Source organism: Salmo trutta, chromosome 38 (genome assembly GCF_901001165.1).
Source record: "Salmo trutta chromosome 38, fSalTru1.1, whole genome shotgun sequence".
Lineage (NCBI taxonomy): Eukaryota > Metazoa > Chordata > Actinopteri > Salmoniformes > Salmonidae > Salmo > Salmo trutta.
Genome location: NC_042994.1, coordinates 24661130 through 24684111, shown reverse-complemented (window position 1 = coordinate 24684111; position 22982 = coordinate 24661130). Strand labels below are relative to the sequence as shown.

Sequence of the window (22982 nt, the reverse complement as noted above, 5' to 3'; positions counted from 1 at the left end):
GACTGCAGGGCAAAAGGGGTTCGTAACAGATGTTCTATGTGTCCCTGATATCACTTTCCACGCTGTTAGTTTTTTTGTAATGCTCTATTTAAGAAAACAACCCCTTTCTAAAATGACACCACATTCAGGAAGTGTTGTAATTCTCCTATAAGAAAACAACCCCTTCCTACAATGACACCACATTCAGAAAGTGTTGTAATTCTCCTTTAAGAAAGCAAACCCTTCCTAAAATGACACCACATTCAGAAAGTGTTATTATTTCTTTGGTGGGAAAACAATGGTGCAACACTAAATAAATATAAACACTCAGTTGTATCTATTTGTCCATGTTTCATGATGTTAGTCTGTACATCCAACTCATATGTTTACACCCTGTTACTCTCAATTATAGAGAACATTAACCAAATGTTTGATAGAGAAGTTAAAATCATGTTCAAGTGTTCACCATTATGCTAGCTCAATCTTGCTTACTCACAGTGCTATGGCTAATTTGGGCTCCAAATTTCCAGCCTGTTAGGATTATGCACATAATAAGTAAATAAAAATAATATAAAGTGCCTGAGCTTGACCAATATGTTTTTCTGAAAGTCAAACGTCTTTATTTTCATCCAGTTTGTGGCAAAAACACCTTTTTGCATGTAGTTCATCATAAAACCCAAAGAAGAAGCTTTTAATCATGGTTATAGCTATCGATACTCTACTACTCTGGTCTGTGTGTGATTATGTTGGAAGTAACGTTAGACAAGGAAAAGTTAGCTATCTAGATTAGTCTTCAAGCATAGCTGGATATTCTACTTTACTTTCAAACTACAACGTAAAACTGACAGAACAACGTTGTCAAAGGAACATCAAACGAAAGTCAGGAGATATACTGCTTTCCCACGTGGACAGAGACGTGCTAGCCCGCTAGCTAGCTACTGTATCAGGTAGGTAGCAAAGATTACGGCCACAGTTATACTGCAGCCGAGTTTATGTTTTTGTACACCACGAATCATATTATTAACCCCTTTTACGATTAGCTAATGTTCAGGGCTTTTATTTGATAACTTGTTTAATTCCCGGTTTGTGAGGTGCCGACAGGGCAACAATCACCCGACAAGTATTGTTGAAAGTTGCTAGCTAACGTAGATAACTATCCAAATAACTCTAGAAGATTGGAAAATTCTCTATTTAAACTTTTACGCTGAACCGAATAACTTTTATTTGCATGTCGACATTACATTGTTGAACGCTATGTTATGAAATCTGCCAAAAGCATAAAGGCTGGTTTACAGTCCGTCTATCGATATGTCTGTGTAGACAATTGTCGTAGCAACATCATGAACATTCTATTGTCGTCCGACATGAAACTTTTCGTTCTGAAAAAGTGTAAACACAAAACGACAGCCTCTGCATGACATCAGCAGCCCTGTGCTCCAAATAACATACTTTCTCTATTTTAACACCAATAAAACCATCCGTTTAAAAACACATTCAGTAAATGTCAGCCAGGTTCGTTACTTGCTAACTAGCTGGCTAGCCAGTTCAAATAACAACCAGATATACAGTTGAAGTCAGACGTTTACATACACTTAGGTTGGAGTCATTAAGACTAATTTTTCAACCACTCCACAAATTTATTGTTAACAAATTGTAGTTTTGGCAAGTCGGTAAGGACATTTACTTTGTGCATGACACAACACATTTTTCCAACAGTTGTTTACAGACAGATTATTTCACATATAATTCACTGTATCAGATGTTTACATACACTAAGTTGTCTGTGCCTTTAAACAGCTTGGAAAATTCCAGAAAATGATGTCATGGCTGTAGAAGCTTCTGATAGGCTAATTTACATAATTTGAGTCAATTGTAGGTGTACCTGTGGATGTATTTCAAGGCCTACCTTCAAACTCAGTGCCTCTTTGCTTGACATAATGGGAAAATCAAAATAAATCAGCCAAGTCTGGTTCATCCTTGGGAGCAATTTCCAAACGTCTGAAGGTACCACGTTCATCTGTACAAACAATAGTACGCAAGTATAAACACCATGGGACCACGCTGCCGTCATACCACTCAGGAAGGGTACGCGTTCTGTCTCCTAGAGATGAATGTACTTTGGTGCGAAAAGTGCAAATCAATCCCAGAACAACAGCAAAGGACCTTGAGAAGATGCTGGAGGAAACAGGTACAAAAGTATCTATATCCACAGTAAAACGAGTCCTATATTGACATAACCTGAATGGACGCTCAGCAAGGAAGAAGCCACTGCTCCAAAAGCGCCATTAAAAGCCATACTACGGTTTGCAACTGCACATGGGGACGATGATCGTACTTTTTGGAGAAATGTCCTCTGGTCTGATGAAACAAAAATAGCACTGTTTGGCCATAATGACCATCGTTATGTTTGGAGGAAAAAGGGGGATGCTTGCAAGCCGAATAACACCATCCCAACCGTGAAGCACGGGGGTGGGGGTGCTTTGCTGCAGGAGGGACTGGTGCACTTCACAAAATACATGGAATCATAAGGAAGGAAAATTATGTGGATATATTGAAGCAACATCTCAAGACATCAGTCAGGAAGTTAAAGCTTGGTTGGAAATGGGTCTTCCAAATGGACAATGACCCAAAGCATACTTCCAAAGTTGTGGCAAAATGGCTTAAGGATAACAAAGTCAAGGCGTGGCCATCACAAAGCCCCGACCTCAATCCCAAAGAAAATGTGTGAGCAGAACTGAAAAATCTGGTGCGAGCAAGGATGTCTACAAACCTGACTCAGTTACACCAGCTCTGTCAAGAGGAATGGGCCAAAATTCACCCAACTTATTGTGGGAAGCTTGTGGAAGGCTCCCTGAAACGTTTGACCCAAGTTAAACAATTTAAAGGCAATGCTACCAAATACTTATTGAGTGTATGTAAACTTCTGACCCACTGGAAATGTGATGAAGGAAATAAAAGCTGAAATAAATCATTCTCTCTACAATTATTCTAACATTTCACATTCTTAAAATAAAGTGGTGATCCTAACTGACCTAAGACAGGGAATTTTTACTCAGATTAAACGTCAGGAATTGTGAAAAACTGAGTTTAAATGTATTTGTCTAAGGTGTATGTAAACTTCCGACTTCAACTGTATCCAAAGATTTGTATAACTAATGAAGTGATAATGTCAGAGAAGCCGGTGTTTGGAGGATATATTGGCATAGGTGTCATCTTGGGCTGGCAAACCATGCCAATATATCCTCCAAACACTGGCTTTGTTGTACCTTGTTTTAATAGACATTTCATTGTATATATCCATAATAATGATGCCAGCTGATTCATGATTTCTACTGGCTGAGAAAAGCTCTCTGCCTGTCTCCTCCAGACTCCCGACCCCCTACACACATTGCAACAATGATGCAAATGTGAGAGAGACAGACAGCAGGGTTTATACAAATCTCTGCTGTTGAAAACTAAATGTCAGTCTAAAAGAAATGTGAGATAATGTCTAGATGCTTTTGTAGTGGATCAAGTTTATAAATTGCCTGGCTGGGCTGATGAGACATTGGATTGCACAGTCAGATGGAACAGAGTAAATAGGCATTTTAACGGCATAGATTTAGATGGTGGTAAACTGTGGAATAGACACCGGCTGTACGGCGGTTTCAACCAATCGGCATTCAGGATTAGACCCACCCGTTGTATAAACCAAAGATCAACCTGTGGTGGTTAATTCCTTTACTATCAAATGAGGAGAGACAAACTTTTCACACAAGTCAGAGTTATACTTAAACTAAATCTTTAATAGTAAGAGCTTTGTAATAGCGATGGCTGGTCGACGAATCACCGTCTCTAATGATGATCCGTTGAGAGCCCCGAGACAATATAAAGGTATTTTATAGCCAAGATACACCCCTTTCAACCTACATGACGAACAACAGATATATAGAATGGGTCACAAGGTTAAGGTTTGTATGAAAGATGCCTATAATACATAGCAGACAGTATCTGCTGTGTCAACAGTGTTTATTGTATAGACCAGAGTCTGGCCCTCTGACTCCAAACTGGAACCATCTCTCCCTGGTACGGTATAGAACAGAAACATTAACTCATGTTCTGGAATGCTCTTTAGGTTTTATCACCCAAAAGACATTGTAGTCCCACTATAGCTCAGTTGGTAGAGCATGGTGCTTACAACACCAGGGTTGTGGGTTCGATTCCCACGGGGGGCCAGTATTTAAAATGTAAAAAAATGTATGCACTCTACTGTAAGTCCCTCTGGATAAGAGCTACTGCTAAATGACTAAAATGTGAATGTAAATCTCCTGTCAGTGTTATCTCCCAGAGGCCCATCCTCAGTAGAACACACAATAGTTAAGAATAGTCTGTTCTGTTGAATAAAACAACCATGATGCAATAAAAGTATTTTAACATAATCTTGCAATTTTGCCACCATAGACCACACCCTGTCCTTTCTAAAGCCCATTCAAGTGCTAACAGTCAGTATCTGGATAATGTGTGAAATGCTTGATAATGTACAGTACCAGTCAAAAGTTTGAACACACCTCATTCCAGGGTTTTTATTTATTTTTACTATTTTCTGCATTGTATAATAATAGTGAAGACATCAAACCTATGAAATAACACATATGGTATCATGTAGTAACCAAAAAAGTTTTAAACAAATCAAAATATATTTGAGATTCTTCAAAGTAGCCACCCTTTGCCTTGATAACAGCTTTGCACACTCTTGGCATTCTCTCAACCAGCTTCACCTGGAATGCTTTCCCAATAGTCTTGAAGGAGTTCCCACATATGCTGAGAACTTGTTGGCTGCTTTTCCTTCACTCTGCGGTCCAACTCATCCCAAACCATCTCAATTGGGTTCAGGTTAGGGGATTGTGGAGGCCAGGTAATCTGATGCGGCACTCCATCACACCTTCTTGGTAAAATAGCCCTTCCACAGCCTGGAGATGTGTTGGGTCATTGTCCTGTTGAAAAACAAATGATAGTCCCACTAAGTGCAAACCAGATGGGATGGTGTATTGCTGCAGAATGCTGTGGTAGCCATGCTGGTTAAGTGTGCCTTGCATTCTAAATATATCACAGACAGTGTCACTAGCAAAGGCCCCCCACACCATCACACCTCCTCCTCCATGCTTCACGGTGGGAACCACACATGCGGAGATCATCCATTAATTTACTCTCATCTCACAAAGACACGGCGGTTGCAACAACAACAAAAATTATCTCAAGTTTGAACTCATCAGACCAAAGGACAGATTTCCACCGGTCTAATGTCCGTTGCTATTGTTTCTTGGCCCAAGCAAGTCTCTTCTTATTGGTGTCCTTTTAGAAGTGGTTTCTTTGCAGCAATTCAACCATGAAGGCCTGATTCACGCAGTCTCCTTTGAACAGTTGATGTTGAGATGTGTCTGTTACTTGAACTCTGAAGCATTTATTTGGGCTGCAATTTCTGATGCTGGTAACTCTAATGAACTCATCCTCTGCAGCAGAGGTAACTCTGGATCTTCCTTTCCTGTGGCGGTCCTCATGAGAGCCAGTTTCATCATCGCGCTTGATGGTTTTTGCGACTGGACTTGAAGAAACTTTCAAAGTTCTTGACATTTTCCAGATTGACTGACCTTCATGTCTTCAAGTAATGATGGACTGTCGTTTCTCTTTGCTTATCTGAGTTGTTCTTGCCATAATATGGACTTGATATTTTACCAAATCTTCTGTATACCACCCTTACCTTGTCACAACACAACTGATTGGCTCAAACGCATTAAGATGGAAATAAATTCCACAAATTAACTTTTAACAAGGCACACATGTTAATTGAAATGCATTCCAGGTGACTGCCTTGATGACAGCTTTGCACACTATTGGCATTCTCTCAACCAGCTTCATGAGGTAAAGGGTGGCTACTTTGAAGAATCTCAAATATAACATCTATTTTGATTTGTTTAACACTTTTTTTGGTTACTACATGATTCCATATGTGTTATTACATAGTTTTGATATCTTTACTATTGTTCTACAGTGTAGGAAATAATAAAAATAAAGAAAAACCCTTGAATGAGTAGGTGTGTCCAAACGTTTTGACTGGTATAGTATATGTATGATGTATAAAGCCAGGCACATTTAACATTTAGGCTGTTGATTATAGACCTAATTAAGTTGGGGTTTCCTCACTGTTCTTAGACCATTAAGGAAAGGGCTGTTTTCTCATCTCCTAACTCCACCGCATTGTTCTCAACAAAAAAATGCTGGTTAACTTTGCTATTATGCACATAACAACATGCTCTAGGAAAAGGCGCCAATTCAACAGCGCGCTAATTTGATTCAAAACCGCGGAGAGCGACCGCATTTGTTATAAAATATCATTTTTTATTGGTGTACCGTTCTGACAATATAACCATATACAATTACAGTAACACGTCTTAGACTGTACCATCGTGTTACACTCAGACAGGAGCCAATCAGAAAGGTGTCTTGTACACCATGATTATTATAATTTTTTTGCTACTGCTCAACTAAAGAAATCTCTGTTGACCAACAGCCAAACAATGGACCAGTCGACTAAATGGAGTCAGCACTAATGTGTTCTAATCTTTCATTTTCATTACAGGTCATCTAACTGAACTATATCTGTCTTGACATTGACTTCATTGCTGTTGTTGCCACGTGAGCAGGACAATATGAGTGGAGAGAGGGAAACGTTGATGGAGGAAATGGAACAGCGTTTATACACTTTAACCAACTACAGTTTACGCTGCCTGTGTGAACGCAGTGGAATAGGTGGCAAGGATGGCTCTGATGTTCAAGGAAAGAATCACCATCACTCATTGTGCCGTAAAATCCTGGAGGAACTTGGGAAAAATGCAGATTCAATGGAATCGGAGGAGCAGGGAATGTCTTGGTTACTCCGACTGAAAGAGGACATCAGAAAGATACAGGAGGATTGTATCGGTGCACCTTTGAGTCCCAGCCAATCCATTGATGATGATGCTGTAGACTATGATGAAGAAGGGAACCAGAAGGACATGGATTGGTTACCTAGCAAAAGGCTGGAGGCGCAGCGTATGAGTCCCAGCCAATTATTTGATGACGACGCTGCAGACTGGGATGAAGAATGGGATGATGAGGACAGGGATTTGTGGCGTAGCAAAGGGCTGGAGGTGGAGTCAGCTCCAGAGAGACACACACCAGAGCAGAGGGAGGAGAGCGTGAGTGGGTCCCCCTCTCTGTCCTCTCCTGGTAATGCCTTACTGCTGGGTCTGAAGAGGGTGTCTGTGCGGCTGGTCGACTGCAGGAAAACACCAGGGTTGAGAGGAACTGCTGGAGGAGACGAGGAGGAGGAAGGAGACGTGATTCATCAAAGTAAGTGCAGCAGGATACCTTTTGTTTTGGTTCTATGTACCATTGTGAAGTTTCTAACATTACAGTGCAGTCCAGGGGCCTCTGATATCAACGTTTGTAAGTTGCATCAATACCTTTGTGTGTAACATTGTAGAATCTTTAAGAGGATAGTGACATATCAAATGTATTTTTCACACACGCCGAATACAAAAGGTATTACTGTGAAATGCTTACTTAAAATGCAAAGGTTTTCATTTAATGCCTTCATTGTAGAATCGTAAAACATAGAGGACAGCGACATGTAATGCACTCCCACTGCAAACTAACATCACTTCATTACCTCTCTCACTAACATCACTCCATTACCTCTCTCGCTCTCTCTCTGACATCACTCCATTACCTCTCTCTCTCTCTCTGACATCACTCCATTACCTCTCTCTCTCTCTCTCTCTCTCTCTCTCTCTGACATCACTCCATTACCTCTCTCTCTCTCTCTCTCTGACATCACTCCATTACCTCTCTCTCTCTCTTTCTCTGACATCACTCCATTACCTCTCTCTCTTTCTCTCTCTCTCTCTGACATCACTCCATTACCTCTCTCTCTCTCTCTCTCTGACGTCACTCCATTACCTCTCTCTCTTTCTCTCTCTCTGATGTCACTCCATTACCTCTCTCTCTCTGACATCACTCTACTACCCCTCTCTCATCACTCTATTACCCTTCTCTCCCTGACATCACTCCATTACCTCTCTCTCTCTCTCTCTCTCTTTCTCTCTCTCTCTCTCTCTCTCTCTGACATCACTCCATTATCTCTCTGACATTACTCCATTACCCTCTCACATCACTCCATTACCTCTCTCTCACATCACTCTCTCTAACATCACTCCATTACCTCTCTCTCTAACATCACTCCATTACCTCTCTCTAACATCACTCCATTACCTCTCTCTCTCTCTGACATCACTCCATTACCTCTCTCTCTCTCTCTCTGACATCACTCCATTACCTCTCTCTCTCTCTCTCTCTGACATCACTCCATTACCTCTCTCTCTCTCTCTCTGACGTCACTCCATTACCTCTCTCTCTTTCTCTCTCTCTGACGTCACTCCATTACCTCTCTCTCTCTCTCTGACATCACTCTCTCTCTGACATCACTCCATTACCTCTCTCTCTCTCTCTCTCTCTCTCTCTGACATCACTCCATTATCCCTCTCTGACATTACTCCATTACCCTCTCACATCACTCCATTACCTCTCTCTCACATCACTCTCTCTAACATCACTCCATTACCTCTCTCTCTGCCTCTGCCCCTTCTCTCTGTCTATCCTCCCTTTCGCAATAACTCCATTAACTCTCTCTTTGCCTCTGCCCATCTGTCTAACCTCCCTCTCTCAAATCACTCCATTACCTCTCTCTCTTTGCCTCTGCCCCATCTCTCTGTCTATCCTCCCTCACTTTTGCTCCATTGTCTCCCACTTTTTATATCTCTACCGTGACTCGGTCTGCCCTCCCTTTCTGCCACTGCACCCCCCCCCCCCCCCGCCCCCCCTCCTGGTAAGGCACCTGGACTACTGTTCAGAGAGATGTGATGAAGTCATACTTGTTTTTGTAAGAATTGGTGACATGCTGAATGCACCGAGGTGTCTTTTTTTTAAACTAGTAGCACACAGCTCGGACATCCCATGCTTACCCCTCGACATGCCACCAGAGGTTTCTTCACAGTCCCTAAGTCCAGAACAGACTATGGGAGGCGCACAGTACTACATAAAGCTTCAACATGTTTCACCGAAATGTACAGCTGTGTGTCGTCCGCATAGCAGTGAAAGTTGACATTGTGTTTGCGAATGACATCACCAAGAAATAGAATATATAGTGAAAAAAATAGTGGTCCTAAAACGGAACCTTGAGGAACAACGAAAATTACAATTCTTTCCGACAACCAAGCAAGAACTTGTCCATGTAGACAAATTAGGGTTTCCAATCTCTCCAAAATAATCTGGTGATCGATGGTGTCAAAAGCGGCAAAAAGGTCTAGGAGCACGAGGACTTGTGCAGGCTTCCTTCTTTTCACTCTGTCATTTAGGTTAGTATTATGGAGTAACTACAATGTTGTTGATCCATCCTCAGTTTTCTCCTATCACAGTCATTGTTTTAAAATCACCATTGGCCTCATGGTGAAATCCCTGAGCGGTTTCCTTCCTCTCCGGCGTTAGGAAGGACACCTGTATATTTGTCAGTGGTGTAAAGTACTTTGTGTAAAAATACTTTGAGGTACTACTTAACTCGTTTTTTGGGGGTATCTGTACTTTACTTTACTATTTTATATTTTTGACAACTTTTACTTCACTGCATTCCTAAAGAAAATAATGTACTTTTTACTCCTTACATTTTCCCTGACGCCCAAAAGTACTTGTTACATTTTGAATGCTTAGTAGGACAGGAAATGGTCCAATTCACACATCCCTGGTCATACCTACTGCCTCTGATCTGGCGGACTCTCTAAACACAAATGCATCGTTTGTAAATTATGTCTGACTGTTGGAGTGTGCCCCTGGCTATGCGTAAATTACAAAAAACAACAACATTGTGCCGTCTGGTTTGCTTAAAATAAGTAATTTTAAATTACTCATACTTTTACTCTTGATACTTAAGTATATTTAAAACAAAATACTTTGACTTTTACTGAAGTAGTAATTTACTGGGTGACTTTTACTTGAGTCATTTTCTATTAAGGTATCTTTTACACAAGTATGACAATTGGGTACTTTTTCCACCACTGATAGTTGTAGTGACTGGGTGTATTGATACACCATCCAAAGTGTAATTAATAACTTCACCAGGCTCAAAGGGATATTCAATTACTGGTATTATTTCTTTTTCTTTATTTAATTTTATTCTTAAAATTATTTAGGCTTGCCATAACAAATTGTTTGAATACTTATTGACTGAAGACATTTTAAGCTTTTCATTTTAAATTAATTTGTAAAAACCTCTAAAAAGATAATTCCACTTTGACATTATGGGGTATTGTGATGTCATTATGGGATATTGTGTGTGAATTCATGCTGTAACACAAAAAATGAGGAAAAGATAAAGGGTGTGAATACTTTCTGAAGGTATTCAGACCCCTCAACTTTTTCCACATTTTGTTTGGTTACAGCCTTATTCTGAAATTGATTAAATAATTTTTTCCCTCATCAATCTACACACAATACCCCATAATGACATCACAATACCCCATAATGACAAAGCAAAACAGCTTATTAGAAATGTTGGCTAATTAATTTTTTTTAAGTCCGGGCTCTGGCTGGGCCACTCAAGGACATTCAGAGAATTGTCCCGGAGCCACTCCTGCATTGTCTTGGCTGTGTGCTTAGGGTCGTTGTCCTGTTGTAAGGTGAACCTTCACCCCAGTCTGAGGTCCTGAGAGCTCTGGAGCAGGTTGTCATCAAGGATTTCTCTGTACTTTGCCTCGATCCTGACTAGTCTCCCAGTACGTGCCGCTGAAAAACATCCCCCCCACAGCATGATGCTGCCACCACCATGCTTTACCGTGGGATGTGGCTAGGTTTCCTCCAGATGTGGCACTTGGCATTCAGGCCAAAGAGTTTCATCAGACCAGATAATCTTGTTTCTCATGGTCTGAGAGTCTTTAGGTGCCTTTTGGCAAACTCCAAGTGAGCTGACATGTGCCTTTTACTGAGGAGTGCTGCAGAGATGGTTGTCCTTCTGGAATGTTCTCCCATTTCCACAGAGGAAATCTAGAGCTCTGTCAGTGACCATTGGGTTCTTGGTCACCTCCCTGACCAAGGCGCTTCTTCCCCGATTACTCAGTTTGGTCGGGCGTCCAGCTCTAGGAAGAGTCTTGGTGGTTCCAAATTTCTTCTATTTAAGAATGGAGGCCACTGTGTTCTTGGGGACCTTCAATGCTGCAGACATTTTTTGGTACCCTTCCCCAGATCTGTGCCTCGACACAGTCTCGGAGCTCTACGGACAATTCCTTCGACCTCATGGCTTGGTTTTTTTCTCTGACATGCACTGTCAACTGTGGGACCTTATATAGACCGATGTGTGCCTTTCCAAATCATGTCCAATCAATTGAATTTGCCACAAGTGGACTCCAAGTTGTAGAAACAGCTCAAGGATGAGCAATAGATTCAGGATGCACCTGAGCTCAATTTGAAGTCTCATAGCAAAGGGTCTGAATACTTATGTAAATAAGATATTTCTGTTTTTTTAATAAATGTGCAAAAATGCCAACCTGTTTTCGCTTGGTCATTATGGGTTATTGTGTGTGTAGATTGCTGAGGATTGTTTATTTATTGAATCTATTTTAGAATATTGCTGTACCGTAACAAAATGTGGAAAAAGTCAAGGGGTCTGAATATTTTCTGAAGGCACTGTAATACCTCAATATGATGTCACTTCTGTTTGGACAAACTGTATTCACTGTTTGTTTGATTGTCTCTTTCACACAGGAGAGAGACGTGGAAACCGTAGATCTTCTGGGGAGCCTCAACAACAACCTCATCATGCTGACGACCCAGACTGGAGTCTCGCCACATCAAAACACCTTAACAAACAACCACAGAGACATACAGGGAAGAAACCTCACCACTGCTATGACTGCGGAAAGAGTTTCAGTGTTTTATCAGGCTTGAAAATCCATCAAAGCACCCACACCGAAAATAAAACATTCCAATGCTCCAAGTGTGGGAAAGGTTTTGCAAACAACCACTATCGAAAAATACATGAGAAAACAGTACATGAGCCTCCCACAGAAAGGTCTTACCACTGCTCTGACTGCGGGAAGAGCTACAGTTTTTTATCAATGTTCAAAAATCATCAAAGGATACACACAGGAGAGAAACCATTCCAATGCTCCAAGTGCAAGAAAAGTTTTGCTCAGAAATCCACTCTAAAAGCACACGAGCAAACACACATGCCTGCCGCAGAAAGGCCTTACCAATGCTCCTACTGCGAGAAGAAGTTTTGTATTTCGGCTTCCTTTAATTTCCATATGAGAATGCATACTGAAGAGAAACCATTCCAATGTTCCGTCTGTGGAATGCGGTTCATTCAAGCCTACTTACTGAAATCACACAAGTTTAAACACAAGCCCACCGAAGAAAAGCCCTTCAGCTGCTCAGAATGTGGGACGGGTTTTGCCACGAAAGGTAGTCTCAAATTTCACCAGCTGATACACAACCCGGGAGAGAGATCATATCGCTGTTCTGAGTGTGGTCATTGTTTCTCTCATCCGATATATCTGAAGAAACACCAGAAGAGGCACAGTAAAGACAAGTCCATTGTATGTGAGCTGTGCGGGAAGACCTTCAACCATCCAAGCAACTTCAGAACTCACATGAAGATACACCGAGGAGTGAAACCGTACCACTGCTCCGAATGCGGCAGGAGCTTCATATTCCGCCAAGGTTTAACAACACACCAGCGTGTGCACACAGGAGAGATGCCTTACGTCTGCGATCAATGTGGGAGGAGGTTTTCTCAGTCTAATTCTTTGGTGACTCACCAGCGAACACACACTGGGGAGAAACCTTACCCATGCTTTGTCTGTGGAAAGAGCTTCAGTCGGTCACAAAACCTGACTGCACACAAGAGAACTCATACAGGAGAGAAGCCTCACGCCTGTGATCAGTGCGGGAAGAGGTTTTCCCGAACCGACGCACTGGCTGTACACATGCGCACTCACACTGGAGAGAAGCCTTACAGCTGTGATATATGCAGGGAGACATTCACCTATTTAGTAGCCATGTTGAAACATAAGAAAGGACATGGACATCCTGCAGGTGATGTTCTCTGTGCTGAATGGCCTCAGGACGATTCCAGCTCTGTCTATGAATAGAGAAGAAAACTTTGTTTAACTTGCAGAAGACATCAATTTGTTGTTTTACTTACAATCTAACCCCCAGAGAGAGAGAGACACAAACACTCTCACACATGCAGAAGAACCCAGAGGGCGGCAGGTAGCCTAGCGGTTAAGAGCGTTCGACCAGTAACTGAAAGATCGCTCATTCCAATCCCTGAGTCGGCAAAGATTAGAAGAAAATCTGCTGTTCTGCCCTTGAGCAAGCCAGTTAGCCCCCAACCAAAACTGCTCCCTGGGCACATATGATGTGGATGTGGATTAAGGCAGCCCCCCGCACCTCTATAATTCAGAGGGGTTAAATGCGTAAGGTTGAAAGCATTTAGTTGTGCAACTGGCTAGTTATGCCTAATTTCCTTTCCACCCAGAGGAATTGGGAGCACAGAGTGATAATTTTGAGAGTGGTTACTATGATTTTTTTAGAGTAGTTACTATGGTCTCTGAGAGTGGTTACTGTGGTTTTTGAAAGCAAGGATTGTGGCTTTAAATAGTCTGAAATCATAGTGTTGTGTTGTATACATACACACCTGACAGGTGTAGGATCAAGTTCCTCTCCCCCAAATCCCGTCTTTTAGCATTAGTGGTGAAAATGCTAAACTGACACAAGATCAGCATCTAGGGGCAACTTCACCCTACACTTGCCCCTTCCCTGTGGGCTGTTCCAAATAGCAGATTCATTGAGGTACTGTCCTAAATATTCTCAACTATCATAATTTTTTTGACAAATATAGACTTGAAATTGGCATAGTTGTAGTAGTACATATACAGGAAGGAGTGGCTTCCATCTGGCCACTAACATAAAGGAGTGCTGCAGAGATGGTTGTCCTTCTGGAAGGTTCTCCCATCACCACAGAGGAACTCTGGAGCTCTGTCAGCGTGACCATCAGGTTCTTGGTCACTTCCGAAACCAACGCCATTCTGCCCCGACCTCAGTTTGTTCAGGTGGCCAGCTCTAGGAAGTGTCTTGGTGGTTCCAAACTTCTTCCATTTAAGAATGATGGAGGCCAATGTGTTCTTGGGGATCTTAAATGCTGCAGACATTTTTTGGTACCCTTCCCCAGATCTGTGCCTCCACACAATCCTGTCTATGAGCTCTACGGACAATTCCTTCGACCTCATGGCTTGGTTTTTGCTCTGACATGCACTGTTAACTGTGGGACCTTACATGGGTAGGTGTGTGCCTTTCCAAATCATGTCCAATCAATTGATTTTACCACAGGTGGACTCCAATCAAGTTGTAGAAACATCTCAAGGATGATCAATGGAAACAGGATGCACCTGAGCTCAATTTCGAGTCTCATAGCAGTGGGTCTGAATACTTATGTAAATAAGGTATTTCTGTTTTTAATTTTTTTTTATACATTTGCAAAGATTTCTAAAACCTGTTATCGCTTTGTCATTATGGGGTATTGTGTGTGGGTTGATGAGGAACATATTGTATTTAATCCATTTTAGAGTAAGGCTGTGACATAACATGTGAAAAAATCAGGGGGTCTGAATACTTTCCGAATGCACTGTACATTCACACACAATTAAACAATGAAAGCACATGGCAAAAGCTGGCTCATATCTACTGATAACAATTAATTGATGAGAAAACTTTTTATTTTTGTTTTTACATTGCTTAAACCTACCTAGTATTACATTGTTAACATTGTGGACATTGTGACTGAAATCACTTCAAATACTTTATCTGGACTTGATTGAGTTTGACTGGGAATGTATAGTTGTAAAATAAGATAAGGACTGCAAGTGATTATGGATGTGTAAGTAGGTGGCAAGATAGGCTCCGATGTTCAAGGAAATAATTACCATCGCTCATTGCGCTGTAAAATCCTGGAGGAATTTGGGGAAAATGCCGATTCAATGGGATCGGAGGAGCAGGGAATGTCTTGTTTCCATAGCTTTTACCACAATCGGGTTTGCATTGAACTGTTCTGTACTTAACTCCCTGTGACGTCAACTAGTCAAAATGTAAAACCTGTTGTTTAACAAATACAATAGGGCCTTCAAAAAGTTGGCGCTGACTTATCAGCTCAGTATTCAGTACTAAAATATTTACTTGGATCTACTCCAATTCTGGACAGTGTTCCACGTAACGGAAACAGATTATTGTTTTAGATGACATTACCTTCTTATTTAAATCACTAGTATATTCAAACTATCAAATTGAATAATAATAATTGGAAATGGTCAAAAACGTATCATTTATCTGACCCAAATTTTCCCACTGTTCCTTACAGCCTGTTTGAGTTCAGTAAGTACCATTCACTTTCACTGGCGGCTTATCTATTTGTCCACAGGAAGCTTATCTTTAACCCAAACACCAGATGGCAGCCTCTAGTGTAATATCAGTCCCAATGCTCAATCCCTCTGTTTGTCATGTGACTTTCTATTGAAACATTTACCTCTTCAAATTACTAAGATATTGCATTATTAGAGTGCTATCTGAAAGCCGCTAATATTACCATTCACTTTGTTACTTTCACTAGTCTCCATATATTTTTCCTTCAACTAGGACCCTCCCTTTCTTCCCAATAGGAAAGACCCTCTCAATCACTACTGCTAATGCACATAGATCACACTCAAACTATGTTCTGCTTTTACCCCTATTGTAAGGTTCAAAAACAAACAAAACAAACATAACTTTCTCCTTATTGGAAGGCATTGTTTGCATTTTAGTCTAACCTAACAATGTTACTTTCTGATTCGCACTTATTAAATGTCTTATTTTGAGATTGAAATGTAATGTACCGAAATTATAAAATACACCAGCCAATTCAGAAGGGGAGATGTAAACTTTGGAGGGAGCTTCCTTTTTAAGGTAACTCTCGAGACTAGAGTTTCTTTCTGGGATCAACAGTTATTATAACTGGGCTAGCACTGCCTATCAGTCTGTCATTGGAGTGCTCTGTCCATAATGAGTCTGGCACCTGAGACAGAATAGACTGGGAAACAGTCCCCACTCCTCCTGGGGGAGTGGTTCAATTTGCCTACTTACTCATTGGTTTAATATCTCATCGTTTGGGATATCAACGAAAACTCCACCTGGGATACAATAAATTGTAGCATTAAGTTTAGTTAACAAGTCTCTACCTAACAAGTTACAGTTGGGTGGGTGAATACAGAAAAGCATTTTCAACATTCTTTGAACCTATGGAATAGGGCATAGGTTTTGTTTCACAATGTACAGTGAGGGGAAAAAAGTATTTGATCCCCTGCTGATTTTGTACGTTTGCACACTGACAAAGAAATGATCAGTCTAGAATTTTAATGGTAGGTTTATTTGAACAGTGAGAGACAGAATAACAACAACAAAAAATCCAGAAAAACGCATGTCAAAAATGTTATAAAATTGATTTGCATTTTAATGAGGGAAATAAGTATTTGACCCAATTAACCAATTATATTACATTTATATTACATTTATATTTAACATTTAAGTCATTTAGCAGACGCTCTTATCCAGAGCGACTTACAAATTGGTGCATTCACCTTAGGATATCCAGTGGAACAACCACTTTACAATAGTGCATCTAAATCTTTTAAGGGGGGGGGGGGTTAGAAGGATTACTTTATCCTATCCTAGGTATTCCTTAGAGGTGGGGTTTCAGGTGTCTCCGGAAGGTGGTGATTGACTCCGCTGTCCTGGCGTCGTGAGGGAGCTTGTTCCACCATAGGTGTGCCAGAGCAGCGAACAGTTTTGACTGGGCTGAGCGGGAACTGTGCTTCCGCAGAGATAGGGGGGCCAGCAGGCCAGAGGTGGATGAACGCAGTGCCCTCGTTTGGGTGTAGGGCCTGATCAGAGCCTGAAGGTACGGAGGTGCCGTTCCCCTCACAGCTCCGTAGGCAAGCACCATGGTCTTGTAGCGGATGCGAGCTTCAACTGGAAGCCAGTGGAGAGAGCGGAGGAGCGGGGTGACGTGAGAGAACTTGGGAAGGTTGAACACCAGACGGGCTGCGGCGTTCTGGATGAGTTGTAGGGGTTTAATGGCACAGGCAGGGAGCCCAGCCAACAGCGAGTTGCAGTAATCCAGACGGGAGATGACAAGTGCCTGGATTAGGACCTGCGCCGCTTCCTGTGTGAGGCAGGGTCGTACTCTGCGAATGTTGTAGAGCATGAACCTACAGGATCGGGTCACCGCCTTGATGTTAGTGGAGAACGACAGGGTGTTGTCCAGGGTCACGCCAAGGTTCTTAGCACTCTGGGAGGAGGACACAATGGAGTTGTCAACCGTGATGGCGAGATCATGGAACGGGCATTCCCCGGGAGGAAGAGCAGCTCCGTCTTGCCGAGGTTCAGCTTGAGGTGGTGATCCGTCATCCACACTGATATGTCTGCCAGACATGCAGAGATGCGATTCGCCACCTGGTTATCAGAAAGGGGAAAGGAGAAGATTAATTGTGTGTCGTCTGCATAGCAATGATAGGAGAGACCATGTGAGGATATGACAGAGCCAAGTGACTTGGTGTATAGCGAGAATAGGAGAGGGCCTAGAACAGAGCCCTGGGGGACACCAGTGGTGAGAGCACGTGGTGCGGAGACAGATTCTCGCCACGCCACCTGGTAGGAGCGACCTGTCAGGTAGGACACAATCCAAGCGTGGGCCGCGCCAGAGATGCCCACCTCGGAGAGGGTGGAGAGGAGGATCTGATGGTTCACAGTATCAAAGGCAGCAGATAGGTCTAGAAGGATGAGAGCAGAGGAGAGAGAGTTACCTTTAGCAGTGCGGAGAGCCTCCGTGACACAGAGAAGAGCAGTCTTAGTTGAATGACCAGTCTTGAAACCTGACTGATTTGGATCAAGAAGGTCATTCTGAGAGAGATAGCAGGAGAGCTGGCCAAGGACGGCATGTTCAAGAGTTTTGGAGAGAAAAGAAAGAAGGGATACTGGTCTGTAGTTGTTGACATCGGAGGTATCGAGTGTAGGTTTTTTCAGAAGGGGTGCAACTCTCGCTCTCTTGAAGACGGAAGGGACGTAGCCAGCGGTCAAGGATGAGTTGATGAGCGAGGTGAGGTAAGGGAGAAGGTCTCTTGAAATGGTCTGGAGAAGAGAGGAGGGGATAGGGTCAAGCGGGCAGGTTGCTGGGCGGCCGGCCGTCACAAGACGCGAGATTTCATTTGGAGAGAGAGGGGAGAAAGAGGTCAAAGCACAGGGTAGGGCAGTGTGAGCAGGACCAGCGGTGTCATTTGACTTAGCAAACGAGGATCGGATGTCGTCGACCTTCTTTTCAAAATGGTTGACGAAGTCATCCGCAGAGAGGGAGGAGGGGGGGGAGGATTCAGGAGGGAGGAGAAGGTGGCAAAGAGCTTCCTAGGGTTAGAGGCAGATGCTTGGAATTTAGAGTGGTAGAAAGTGGCTTTAGCAGCAGAGACAGAAGAGGAAAATGTAGAGAGGAGGGAGTGAAAGGATGCCAGGTCCGCAGGGAGGCGAGTTTTCCTCCATTTCCGCTCGGCTGCCCGGAGCCCTGTTCTGTGAGCTCGCAATGAGTCGTCGAGCCACAGAGCAGGAGGGGAGGACCGAGCCGGCCTGGAGGATAGGGGACATAGAGAGTCAAAGGATGCAGAAAGGGAGGAGAGGAGGGTTGAGGAGGCAGAATCAGGAGATAGGTTGGAGAAGGTTTGAGCAGAGGGAAGAGATGATAGGATGGAAGAGGAGAGAGTAGCGGGAGAGAGAGAGAGTGAAGGTTGCGACGGCGCAATACCATCCGAGTAGGGGCAGAGTGAGAAGTGTTGGATGAGAGCGAGAGGGAAAAGGATACAAGGTAGTGGTCGGAGACTTGGAGGGGAGTTGCAATGAGATTAGTGGAAGAACAGCATCTAGTAAAGATGAGGTCAAGCGTATTGCCTGCCTTGTGAGTAGGGGGGGGGAAGGTGAGAGGGTGAGGTCAAAAGAGGAGAGGAGAGGAGTGGAAAGAAGGAGGCAGAGAGGAATGAGTCAAAGGTAGATGTGGGGAGGTTAAAGTCACCCAGAACTGTGAGAGGTGAGCCATCCTCAGGAAAGGAACTTATCAAGGCGTCAAGCTCATTGATGAACTCTCCAAGGGAACCTGGAGGGCGATAAATGATAAGGATGTTAAGCTTGAAAGGGCTGGTAACTGTGACAGCATGGAATTCAAAGGAGGCGATAGACAGATGGGTCAGGGGAGAAAGAGAGAATGTCCACTTGGGAGAGATAAGGATTCCAGTGCCACCACCCCGCTGGCCAGATGCTCTTAATTTGGGGACAGGTCGAAAAGCATAAAAAATGTATGGCAATTTAGCAAGCTAGCTTGCAGTTGCTAGCTAATTTGTCCTATTTAGCTAGCTTGCTGTTGCTAGCTAATTTGCTGTTGAGTTGTTATTTTACCTAAAATGCAGAAGGTCCTCTACTCCGACAATTAATCCACACATGAAACGGTCAACCGAATCGTTTCTAGTCATCTCTCCTCCTTCCAGGCTTTTCTTCTTTGGACTTTATATGGCGATTGGTGTTACCACGACGACCTACCAAACTCAGTTCATCTTTGTCACCCACGTGGGTATAACCAATGAGGAGATGGCACGTGGGTATCTGCTTCTATAAACCAATGAGGAAATGGGAGAGGCAGGACTTGCACCGTGTTCGGCATCACAAATAGAACTGACTTCTATTTTAGCTCTTGGCAACGCAGACACTCGTTGGCGCGCAATAATTGAATAAAATGTATGTTTACATTTATTTTGCAACGCTCACGCACGCGACGCGAGCGGCGTGGTCAGCATGTAAGACCTTCAAACAGGTTAACATTCACAAGACTGCAGGGTCAGATGGATACTCTGAGCATGCGCTGACCAACTGGCAAGTGTCTTCACTGACATTTTCAACCTCTCCCTGTCTGAGTCTGTAATACCAACATGTTTCAAGCAGACCACCATAGTCCCTGTGCCAAAGAACGCTAAGGTAACCTGCCTAAATGACTACCAACCCGTAGCACTCACTTCTGTAGCTATGAAATGCTTTGAAAGGCTGATCATGGCTCACATCAACACCATTATCTCAGAAACCCTAGACCCACTCCAATTTGCATACCACACTAATAGATCCACAGATGATGCAATCTCTTTTGCACTCCACACTGCCCTTTCCCACCTGGACAAAAGGAACACCAACGTTAGAATGCTATGCATTGACTACAGCTCAGGGTTCAACACCATAGTGCCCTCAAATCTCATCACTAAGCTAAGGACCCTGGGACTAAACACCTCCCTCTGCAACTGGATCCTGGACTTCCTGACGGGCTGCCCCCAGGTGGTAAGGGTAGGCAACAACACATCTGCCACGCTGATCCCCAACACAGTGGCCCCTCAAGGGTGCGTGCTCAGCCCCCTCCTGTACTCCCTGTTCACTCATGACTGCACAGCCAGGCACGACTCCCAACATTAAGTTTGCTGATGACACAACAGTGGTAGGCCTGATCACCGACAACGATGAGACAGCCTACAGGGAGGAGGTCAGAGACCTGACCGTGTGGTGCAAGGACAACAACCTCTCCCTCAACGTGATCAAGACAAAGGAGATGATTGTGGACTACAGGAAATGAGGACTGAGCATGCCCCCATTCTCATCAACGGGGCTGTAGTGGAGCAGATTGAGAGCTTCAAGTTCCTTGGTGTCCACATCCCCAACAAAATAACATGGTCCAAGCACACCAAGACAGTCGTGAAGAGGGCACGACAAAACCTATTCCTCCTCAGGAGACTGAGATTTGGCATGGGTCCTCAGATCCTCAAAGGTTTTACAGCTGCACTGTCGACAGCATCCTGACGGGTTGCATCACTGCCTGGTATGGCAACTGCTCAGCCTCCGACCGCAAGGCACTTCAGATGGTAGTTTATACGGCCCAGTACATCACCAGGGCCAAGCTTCCTGCCATCCAGGACCTCTATACCAGGCGGTGTCAGAGGAAGGCCCTACAAATTGTCAGACTCCAGCCATTCTAGTCATAGACTGTTCTCTCTGCTACCGCACGGCAAGCGGTACCAGAGCGCCAAGTCTAGGTCCAAGAGCCTTCTAAATAGCTTCTACCCCCAAGCCATAAGACTCCTGAACAGCTAATCAAATGGCTACCCAAACTATTTGCATAGTCTAAGTTGCTTCTACCCCCCGGAACGCTGTTGCTACTCTCTGTTATCATCTATGTATAGTCACTTTAATAACTCTACCTACATGTACATATTACCTCGACACCGGTGCCCCCGCACATTGACATTGACTCTGTACCGGTACCCCCTGTATATAGCCCCGCTATTGTTATTTACTGCTGCACTTTAATTATTTGTTATTCTTATCTCTTACTTTTTGGGGGTATTTTCTTAAAACTGCATTGTTGGCTAAGGGCTTGTAAGTAAGCATTTCACTGTAAGGTCTACTACACCTGTTGTATTCGGTACATGTGTAACCGATTGTGAAATGGCTAGCTAGTTAGCGGGGTGCGCGCTAATAGCGTTTCAATTGGTGACGTCACTCGCTTTGAGACCTTGAAGTAGTTTTGCCCCTTGCTCTGCAAGGGCCGCGGCTTTTGTGGAGCAATGGGTAATGATGCTTCGTGGGAGGCAGTTGTTGATGTGTGCAGAGGGTCCCTGGTTCGAGCCCAGGTAGGGGTGAGGAGAGGGACGGAAGCTATACTGTTACACATGTGACAAATATAATTTGATTTGTCATATTTTTGTCATTGTATAGCATTTTATGCACTAGTGTTTATGCTAGCTAAGAAACTACTGTTAGACACATGTTGCCTGTCAGGTTCTTAGCTAGCTAGCTATTATAGGCAAGTCAAACCCGTTTTTATGATTCCTGATAGATCATCAAAATAAATAAATCACATGTTTTTGGACTCATTCAGTAGTTTTTACCTAATTAAGTAGAATTCTATTGGAAATGAATGTTGAAAGTTCCATTTATATTCCTCTAACATAATTTGAAAATGATGCTGTTGGTGCTTCCCATTGACAATAACTTTTGATAAATTGCCCAATGTCAAAACACAGTTTTGAAGTGTCTCAGACACTCCCGCAGGTGAAGAAGCCGGGTGTGGAGGGCCTGAGCTGGCGTGGTTACATGTGGTCAGCGGTTGTGAGGCTGGTTGAACATACTGCCAAATTCTCTAAAAGGACGTTGGAGGCGGCATATGGTGGAGAAATTAAATTATCTGGCAACAGCTCTAGTGGACATTCCTGCAGTCAGCATGCCAATTCCACGCTCCCTCAAAACTTTAGATATCTGTGGCATTGTGTTGTGTGACACAACTGCACATTTTAGTGTGGCCTTTTATTGTCACCAGCACAAGGTGCACCTGTGTAATGATCATGCTGTTTAATCAGCTTCTTGATATGCCACACCTGTCAGGAAGATGGATTAGCTTGGCAAAGAAGAAATGCTCACTTACAGGGATGTAAACAAATTTGTGCACAATATTTGAAATTAGCTTTTTGTGTGTCTGTAAAATCTATGGGATATTTTATTTCAGCTCATGAAACATGGGACCAACACGACTACATGTTGTGTTTATATTTTTGTTCAGTATAGCTGTCAGGTAAAAGTAAATGATAGCAGACAACTGGATCAATGCTTGATTGCTCATTGCGCCTAGATTTAAATGTTTGGACAGTAGAAACCAGGGTGAGAGAAGTTATTGGGATTTATTGTCCTTCACAATAAGATCCTACTAGGTCCAAGTCTCTATTAAAAAATATTTTTTATCTCAACGAGACTAACATGATTAGCTAAATAAAGATTAAATAGACTAA

The 22982-nt window shown here is 43.1% G+C and overlaps 1 protein-coding gene across 1 annotated transcript; it reads left to right on the top strand.

Moving 5' to 3' along the window:
• The first annotated feature begins 711 nt into the window (after window positions 1-711).
• Window positions 712-14230, top strand: LOC115177974 (zinc finger protein 883-like). The gene is made up of 3 exons (XM_029738982.1): window positions 712-926; window positions 6596-7347; window positions 11806-14230. The coding sequence occupies exons 2-3, from the start codon at window positions 6666-6668 to the stop codon at window positions 13191-13193; spliced, it is 2070 nt and encodes a 689-aa protein (XP_029594842.1). The 5' UTR covers window positions 712-926; window positions 6596-6665; the 3' UTR covers window positions 13194-14230.
• Window positions 14231-22982: the final 8752 nt, after the last annotated feature.

What these genes read in the sequence shown, in the direction of transcription:
- LOC115177974 (XM_029738982.1), top strand. Translation starts at nt 6,666, where the DNA reads ATGAGTGGAGAGAGGGAAACGTTGATGGAGGAAATGGAACAGCGTTTA. An exon ending in AGGAGACGTGATTCATCAAA is followed by an intron (nt 7,348 to 11,805) that starts GTAAGTGCAGCA and finishes TCTTTCACACAG; the next exon opens with GAGAGAGACGTGGAAACCGT.